General features: G+C 40.2%; 1 protein-coding gene across 1 annotated transcript; it reads right to left on the bottom strand.

Moving 5' to 3' along the window:
• Nucleotides 1-951: 951 nt before the first annotated feature.
• aifm4 (apoptosis inducing factor mitochondria associated 4) lies at nt 952-7,115 on the bottom strand. The gene is made up of 19 exons (XM_070905627.1): nt 7,039-7,115; nt 6,314-6,398; nt 6,050-6,159; nt 5,834-5,943; nt 5,160-5,204; nt 4,973-5,054; nt 4,585-4,697; nt 4,420-4,506; nt 4,230-4,321; nt 3,923-4,053; nt 3,597-3,712; nt 3,430-3,501; nt 3,042-3,105; nt 2,814-2,890; nt 2,419-2,536; nt 2,195-2,293; nt 2,023-2,098; nt 1,828-1,932; nt 952-982 (listed from the first exon to the last, which is right to left on the bottom strand). The coding sequence occupies exons 2-19, from the start codon at nt 6,394-6,396 to the stop codon at nt 952-954; spliced, it is 1,611 nt and encodes a 536-aa protein (XP_070761728.1). The 5' UTR covers nt 6,397-6,398; nt 7,039-7,115.
• Between the last annotated feature and the right edge of the window lie 2,298 nt (nt 7,116-9,413).

The raw sequence follows: 9,413 nt of genomic DNA, 5'->3' as shown, positions 1-9,413 counted from the left end.
TATATAACCATTTCAAAAAGAACCGTCAGACTGTCAAAACCTCAAAAGTAATGAAGTAGCAAAGGTTGTCTCCACACGAGCAATGATTTATTATGATTATTTATTTAACAGAAACAACTGCAGGATAAAATGTGACAGAAAACACATCCCCATACTGCACCCATAGGCAGTGAATATGATATATGGATATCCATTGTTGATTTAATACCTGAGCATTAGTTATGTACTGTACCACAAAACACCAGTGCTTTCATACCTGTTTTCTCTTCATCTGGATTCAAATGTCAAAATCAGACACTAAAAACACTAAATACACGGATGTGAGTTTTACATCAGTTATATGATGAAGACTAAACAATAAGCTACATCACTGCTGTAAACGTCGATGGTTGATTCAAGCATTACAGTGAACATGAAACAGGTTTCGACAATAAAAGTAAAAAAAAAAAAACAACTTAATCATCAACATGTCCATCGCCATATTTGTTGAGTGCAGTATTATAACTGACCATAGTTACTCATAAATACATTATAACTAAGACAAGTGGAGTGGTGTGTGTGTTTTCAGAATGTTTTAAGTGGATAAAATAGTATGAAAATACTATTATTATAGAACTATGACTACACTAGAAGTTATTGCTGCACTTTTAGTACAGCTGTGGACAAAACTTGGAATAAATACTGCTGCAAATCAGCTTATCCAGACTGCTCTTCACACAAAGATCAGATTATTCACTGAGTGCACAAAGTGCAAATTCAATAAAGCTTTGCTTGCTGCTATGGCAACAGTGCTCTGAGTAAGAGCAGCGGTCTGGTTGGCTTACAGAAGCCCTGAGGCAGTAAATGGAGCAATCCAATTTGGCACTATGTGATGGAGAGAGGCTCAAGAAAGGGAAAGGCGACATCCTTCGTCACAGAGAGGTGTTACTCCTGGATACAGCAGACCTCTGGTCACATCTGCAGCCAGCTCAGGTCATCGGCTCTGAGCAGAGAAGGAAGTGAGAAAGCAAATATTCAGCAGAGAGAAGTATCCAGGTTAGGAGGCTCGGTTTGGGATATGATGTTTGCATGGAACCTAAAGTAACCCAATAATTGATACCCCTGTATAGTGTTTACATGACTTTATTATCATCCAGGTTTCTGATAACTCTCTGTTTTTGGTGCAGGTGTGTCTTCAACATCCCACAACTGAGTTACAGTATAATAGTTAATAGTCATGTGAAGTGAAAGGTGTTACTTGTTGTGAACACTCACCGAGAATGATCCCCCGACTCCGCCCTGCATAGCGTTTTAACATCTTTCAGCTCATTGTTTTGGTTTTACGGCTTACGGTTTTGTGTCATTTTCGGCCACAGGAGGCTCAAGCTCTTCTCAGTGAAAAGCTCTAACTGTGACTGTACACTACCTGCCCTGTACACAATGGCAGAAATTAGCAACCAGCTGGTGAACAAAGTGGAGCATTTAGAAGCTAAAGAGCCAGTTCTTTATCTCAGGAGTTGGTAGAGACCAAAAACAGAGCTAATAGAGGGTGAATATTGACTGATATATCGGGTAGACAGAAACACGACTCCTAATGAACGATAAAGTTGCTCCGTATCTGCTGAATGTGTAAATAAGCAACTGTTTGCTAACAGGTTCGCCATATCAACTTAAAAGTTGAGGATATGTTGTGCTCACAACCTGTTTCCGCTGCCCCCAAGTGGCCAAAAAAATCAGTTAATCAGTAGAAATACACAATAAGAATGACTTTTAAGAATGACTCCTTAATGACATTATTTCATATATTTAATGTCCATTCAGGATAAACACATGCAGGATGACACTCACTGAGCCTGTGCCTTTGTTAAGATCTGTCCAGTAGCCATCAGCTCTGCAAGGCGAGCCACAGCAGGGTCGAACATCAGGCTGGCCGCAGCTACCACCGTCTCATCTCTGTTAACAAAAGGAGAAATGAAAGAAATTCAGCACAAACAGCATAAATTCATCTTCAGCTGCATCAGGTGTTATTCCACAGCTGCTTACTTTATGTAAAATGCTAGGAATTTCCTTTCTTCTACTTTGCCTTTGAATATGATCTCTGTGTATCCTTCCCCATAGCCTAGAAAGATGAAATGAAAGGGGGAAGTGAGAGTCAGAACAGCCTCGGTTTAAATATTCTGATATAAGGCGGACATTTTCTCAATAAATACTCTACCTGAGTATCTGATACTCTTTCCAAGCAACACAGTCCAGAAGAAAGGAACAGACTCCATTTTGGTTGGTTTCTTCAGCATGTTAAGGGCAGCTACTCTTCCTGAGGTAAAACACGATAAGGTTAAACGCAGGCATCAAATTACTTTCACTCATAACATGTTCTTGACTGGACAAAAAAAACGTGTGTTGCTGACATTTCTAAACAGCACTTAGTAAGAGTCTTACCTTGAGCTTGTGACATTTGCCAGTGACCGATGTTGACCCTTTGGTCTCCACGAATGGTCAGAGGGAAAGAGGTAACATCTCCAGCACAAAAAATATCTGGAACATTGGTCCTCATGAACTGTTAGATAAGATAAAGGAGTTTAGAGCAGGAGCCTCAACATTAGGCTTAGTTATATACAGTATATACACAGCTATTCATTTCAGTCACCTGGACATAATTAGCAGAGGGATTCAGATAATATACAATATTCATGTTTGGCCAAAGATATCATAAAACAAGCAACTGTATCCATCAGACTGAGTCGTAAATATGATGCTGTGTTTATGCTTCATTAGTTATGTCAATATGACAGTGATTAAAGTTTGGCTGTAGGCCTCTAGTGACTGTGTGTTACCTTGTCAACAATCACGGCTCTCCTCGAATCCACCTCCAACCCGCTTCCAGCCAAGAAGTCTGAATTGGGGATTACACCTGAAACAGAGATCTTTGCGTTTGATTGTTTCAGGAATGCACAGAAAAGGTCTGAACGTGAAAGACTCTGTTGAAGTAACCGTTACTGATAAGGCAACGTTAACAAACCGGCAGCGGTCCCAACAAGTAGGAAGTAGATTAATAAAATTACCAATTCCGGCAATCACCACATCAGCTTCCAGGACTGCACCACTCTTCAGCACCACCCCCTTCACCTGAAAAAAGACTTAATTAGCGATCTACAACAGAATATGCATTATAGTTACACAAAAGGTTTGAAACAATAGGTTTTTTTTCATTGAAGACATTTTGACATGTCACTGTAGGAAAAGCACAGGCACAGATGGCTAAATTCCATTTAGCTGCTTCAGTTTCAGGGTCCTGATGTTGTGCATGCTGGCTCACTGTCGCACTATCATGACTTACTGGGACACACAGTCATTGTTAATGTTAGTAACACCTGTGCTTTTCCTACTATAACAAATCAAAATGTCTGCTGTGATAAAAGGCTTATGCTAATAGAGTAAAAGTAGAGTCACCTTGCCGTTCTCCCCTTTGATCTCAGTGACTTCATCATTCATGTAGAACTTTACATTTTGTTCCTCCAACATCTTAAAAGGAGAAACTGTGTTTTAAAGTTTGTTTCATTTAATAGAAGCTAATAGAAATCACATTCAGCAACACAGCTGTCATAAGTGTTTCTTACTTGCATACTCATTTTGCCGATCTCTGGCCCCAGAGATCGCTCATACGGGTATCTGGTGGTGCCAACCACGGCCACACTGGCAGCTTTGTCAGATAAGTAGGATGCCACCTCTATACCTATTGGGTTAATATAAGAAAAAACACATCAGTGGTCTGCAATATTGGTGTGACTACATGTGTTACGTAGCTAAGTGGCTTTATCTTTCTCCAAATGGAGCATCATGCCAACCTGATAATCAACCACAAAGACACCTGCCAGCTTGTTATTGTAAAGATGAACAATCCACGTTTCTTTCTGCTATGTTAAGAGAAAGTGAATCTAATCACCAATGAAGGAGGCACCAATTACAACAGCTTTCTGCCCAAGACAGGAGTTGTGAATCTCTCTGGCATCTTCATAACTCTGCAGTAACTTTACTCCCTTCAGGTCCCGACCAGGACAGCTGAGCGGCCGCGCTCTGTGAACAAAATGAGGGTTGTTACTGTATACTGCTGTTGTCACATGGAAACCTTTAAATACAACGTTTATTCATGACTTTGCCTTCTATGTATTCAGTCCGTCTGATGACTGTGAGTGTAAGAAAACAATCTGTTCGTTTCTGAGAGACTTGAGGAACAGGATGACGACTCTAACCTACAGCCAGTTGAGATGAGAAGCTGGTCGTAATGCTGCAAAGTGCCATCACTCAACTTCACCGCCTTATCAGCTGGGTTTACTGACACTGCCTGCAACACAAAACACATTTCTGAACATGACCAGGAGGATCCGTTTTTTTCCCAAGAGAACACATCACAAATAGAGTGTCCTTGTTTTTGCTTCTCACCTCCTTCTGTGTCCACACCTCGATCCCATACTGTTGATAAAAGTCACTTGGCCGGAGGACGATACTGCTGCTGTCCAGATTCATAGCCTGAAAGATGCATATGCCATTTACTAAGAGGAATTGGATACAAATACAAATAAATACAGGTTACCTCTCCACTCTTACCTTACTCAGTTTGGGCTTGTCAAATGGAGGCAGGCTGTCTTTGGTTACCATGATGATTCGACCTTGGTAGCAGTTCTGCCGCAGCGTTTCAGCACAAACCAGAGAGGCAGGGCCTGAAATCACAAACCTCCTATTCAGTGTGCAATTTCTTCATTCAGAGACGGAGCTTAAAGAAACATGGCAGCACTAGACCACCAAATTTACTTGAGCACCATCTCTAGATCATGGTCTCTTTCTTCAATCCTACTAGCAGGGCTGAATACTGAAGCAGCAAAGGTGCAGTGCCTCCAACCTGGCAGTCAGTTCAAATAAAATGGCCATGGGCTGATAATTGGAGGCTTCAACTTTCAAGTGAAACCTCCTGTATCTATTTACATCTAGTCCTCACCTCCTCCTATCAGCAGGATGGTGTGTTTGATCTCTGGTACCACGCTGCACATCTCCTTCACCCGCTTGGTCAACTTCAGAGACTGAGGGAAACAAACAAACAAGGGGCTGGTTAAAATAATGTTTGTAACACTAAATGAAAGGAGACAATGTGGTAATTTCTATCTATTTAACTTGCCATCACTTACATTTTTGTTGATGGTAACATACACCTTGCCCTCCGCAACTTTTACCTGTGAAATTTAAATACAATTAGAGAGAAGTGTAGGTGTGAGTTAAAAGATTTATTCCAACAGCGTATACAGATCACAGCACAGCCAGGGTTGTTTGTCTACAAGGCCAAAAATCATGTTTCCGGACAATGAGTTGCAGCAGGTGAAAAGTTGACTGCATGTATTCTTAAAGAAAATGGTAAATGATTTGAAATAGGAAAAGGAAGCAGCCTGAACAACAGTAACATCTGGTTGAACTGGGGATAAGTCGAAATGTGCACTTTTCTTGCCTCTTTTTTGGCAAAATGTTAATCAAACACAATATGTAAATGTTTTGGGGACTTCCTGCCATCGAGACATCTAAATTTTATGCACAAAAGTTGAATTTGCATGCAGTTTTCATCTGCTGGGGGTGAATATGCAACTTCTCAGTGTCTTCTCTACTAAATGACTACATCCTTTTGTTTAAAAAATATATATAAGCTCAATCTAGCTTTAAAGCTTAAATCTATAGTTTGGACAAAGTGTATTTTTTGTACTAATTACATTGAAATAAATATTAAACTGGAAAGAATACGTCTCCTGGGTTTATTCCTGTTAAAAGAGCGGTAAATTGCTATCAGATGTTGATCTCTACACATATGTTTTACCTTATAACTAGGCAGACTGTCCAGACCTGGATACTCTTCAATATCTCCAGTTTTGACATTAAAGCAAGCACCGTGAAAGGGACATCTCACTCTGTCACCAACCAGTGCTCCTGGATTATCAGAGAACATGCAAGAATTAACACTAATCAACTTCAGTGCAAACAAATGTATTAATTCACATATTGGTATGTAGAGATTGATAATCTGAAGGTTTACCTTTGACAAGAGGAGCACTGTAATGAGTGCACTGGCTTCCAACAGCACTGTACTGACCCTGGGTACAGACAAGCAACACCTTCTGGTCCCCAACAGTTACTTCCTTCATCCTTTATAAACACAAAAGGGGGATGAAGAGAAATAGCGAAGAAAAAGCTCCCAAATACAGATGACTCAAACCAAAGCTTTGATCATCTTCACTGACAGCAGTGGCTATAACAACAATCAGATATCTTTGCTGTAGGAAGAAGCCTTGTAACTTACTGTCCATCTTTCAGGTCAGCCTCCTGACATACCATCCCAGTCACCTCCTCCTGCTCTTCACCTGGTTCTTGGCACCGATTCATTCCTGCAAAACATGAGCCACATTAAGAAAACAAGGCTATTGTTAGGCTGACTGGCTTGAATTACAGCTGGCTTTGGGTGGACCATAAACAGGCTCTGCGGAGGACACACAGGCACTAAAGAGTTTAACATAATATCAAAATAATCATTGATAAATCCCATGGATGAGCATTATGCGATGGTACTGTAAGCTCCTTGGTTCACTTTTGTACAATATGTATTTACCTGTTATTGAGCCTGGTTGCTGTGTATATTTGCTTTGTGCAAATAAATACACTTAAATAAATAAATGTTGTGAGAGTGAGAGAGACAAATAGATCAATGTAAGACACATTTAGATACAATTAAAGAGCTTAAGCATGCACATTTCGCATTGTGTTCTCTGCCAACACTGAAACATAAAATATGACCACTTCAGGCTCCGGCTGACAGAATAGAAATCCACTGCCTGCAGTGGAGGCATCGCCGTGAAGCTGACAGAGTACATGAAGTGAATCTGAATGGTGTAAAAGCCACTAAGCATCGCAAACCCGGCTATTCAACAAACTACCATTCACCTTTAACACAGGTCTCTCTCTACATTTCACACATTTAGCTACATTAATTAGTCAAACGTCAAAGCTCCATGTAGCTGCTGTGCTCACCTGATTACTTCCGCCTAACAACAGTCAGAAGTGATGCATCTATCGTTGCGAATTGAGCCCCGGCAGTGTTTTCCGCAGAAGTACAAATGTGGGTCGTTCAAGAGCGAGCGCAGGAGAACTGCCCGCGTGACAGCCAGTAGGAGTCCCGAGCCCCGCGCGAGCTCCTCCCACAACCAACCGTAACCGAGGAGGGACGGAAGAGATTAGATGCACCGTTCGCACAGCTGTACCTGGTGCAGGATGCAGATTAGCCAGGGAGACTTGGGGATAAGTAACAGCAGTCACAGTTATTGATAGTCGAAGATAACATAAACCACTGATACAGGGTTTGATATGTATTTTTTTTTTTTAAATGTAACGTTAGCTAGGTGTCTAACGGCTGTCGCGAGGGAACGCAGCCAACAATGGCGACCAACTACCGTTAACTACAGTCTTTCTTTTTGGCAGCTGTAACGCTAATTAACCATGTCTAACTTCAATGAATGTTGAACCCTAATTGTCTAAAAACTTAATGTAACTACTTATGACAGTTATGGCAGCACAAAATCGTTACATGTCGTTTATCGTTATAAGGAGAAAACTCAACTTGTCGTTTCAAGAAATCATCTTGTTATATCATCAAAACTAAATTTTAACGAGTAAGAATACGAATTGTCATCAGTATCGGATCAAGATTCAGATTAGTTAACGTTGTGGTAGTTTTAGATGCGGCGTAAACGTAACGTCATATGACAGCATTTGTTTACTTGGTTTTAACAGCCAGGCAAACAGAAAATGTTGGTTTTCAATTGTATTAAAATGACATGTCTCTTAAAAGAAAATGTTTCAACGCTTTTGACTTTTCATGAATTAAATGTTTAAAAAAAAGATATCAGGTATTGCTTGTAAAGAGCTGCGAGCAAGGTGCTTTTGAAACTTTGTCCCAGTGTTTTTGTTGTAGTTGCCCATGTGTTTGTTTGCTCACTCATTCACTCACCCACCGAATAATATTGGCCTAAAAAAATCTATTTTTATATTCACCTACATGTGAAATGTCTCACTCAAAAGGAAACACCGATTCACTTTTACCTGCTGACAATACAAATGACAGGCCAATACTGATGGGAGCTGAGGGCCCTGACAGGCAGGGTGCTGTTAATGATCATTTGTATGTTACAATGCTCAACCGGAGGGTGGCGCTGTGTCACCAAATATTACAGCAGTCATGGTCAGGCTCTGGCTTGAATGAGGGCAGCGCTCTTTTTTTTTTTTTCTTTACTTCCACTGAATGAAACAAGTGTGAAAAGTAAATGATTAAATATGTTTAAAGATCCATTTAGAATATCAAACAATACTCGTGTATAATAAAATGTTGTGTCAAATCTAAGTACCACGCCATGTATTACATATTCTCTAGTTACATATGAAATAAACTACTATTCCCATAAATCCACGTTTCTCAACGAATGAGGTGGGTTAGAAGCCGTGTTGCCTTAAAGTGCTCTTCGTAATTTGCAGCGTCCTTAGTCAGACAGGACTTTCTAGAGAATTCTAGTTGTTGTTTTAATTGCGAAATGAAAAGGCACAAAGCTATCAAGCACTGACAATAAAAAAACAGTTCCTCATAATTATGCTCTTCATATGTGGAAGTGCCCTAGGTAATTGGCTGCTGGCCAGTAGACATACTTTTATGTCTTCTAATGTGAATAGTGAAAGTGATCATGAAAATGTAGTCATTGAGAAGATAAGGCTGATAGAAAGGTACTTTTTGGTGGTACGTTTGCTTGATTAACAGGTATTTCAGGCTTTCATGCTTACGATGGCTGCCACTCTCTTATCCCACCTCAGCTTACAAATCTGACCGGACATCCGATGCCAGCAGTTTTTGATACTCAGTACAGACACATCCATGTATAGCAAAAAAAACAATTGAGTTTCGATACACAGTGTTAGTGTTTGCACAGTTGAAAAGTCACTATATTGTGTAAACTTTAAAGATGTCAGTGTGGATATCATAAACCGCCAATTTGCTTGATTTGAGCGTGGTGTTGATGGACATTGCTGTCCAACAATGCAATATAGAGCAGCTCACAGAGGGAAAAAATGAATCGTGGACAGTGGCGAGATAGCACTGAGAAGTTTAATTGACAGTAGCTTTTTAAAGTCAACTTGAACACGTCTTGTATAATTTCTAATACAAAACTATGAAATACATTCATTTATTATATACTGTTCATATTTGCTTATTTTATAGCACACTGTTATAGTGTACTGTACACACTTCCGATAGCATTTGAACGTAACACAACACATGAAACGTGCTCTTGGCCGCGCCCCTTTATAGTAGGGCGGGGAGAAGCCGTTGTTTGGTTTCTGTTGTTGTCAAAAAGTTACAC

Source organism: Enoplosus armatus, chromosome 5 (genome assembly GCF_043641665.1).
Source record: "Enoplosus armatus isolate fEnoArm2 chromosome 5, fEnoArm2.hap1, whole genome shotgun sequence".
Lineage (NCBI taxonomy): Eukaryota > Metazoa > Chordata > Actinopteri > Centrarchiformes > Enoplosidae > Enoplosus > Enoplosus armatus.
This window is presented reverse-complemented; position numbering and strand designations above follow the sequence as displayed.

What these genes read in the sequence shown, in the direction of transcription:
- aifm4 (XM_070905627.1), bottom strand. Translation starts at nt 6,396, where the DNA reads ATGAATCGGTGCCAAGAACCAGGTGAAGAGCAGGAGGAGGTGACTGGG. An exon ending in GCTGACCTGAAAGATGGACA is followed by an intron (nt 6,160 to 6,313) that starts GTAAGTTACAAG and finishes GTGTTTATAAAG; the next exon opens with GATGAAGGAAGTAACTGTTG. An exon ending in ATGTTACCATCAACAAAAAT is followed by an intron (nt 5,055 to 5,159) that starts GTAAGTGATGGC and finishes TGTTTCCCTCAG; the next exon opens with TCTCTGAAGTTGACCAAGCG.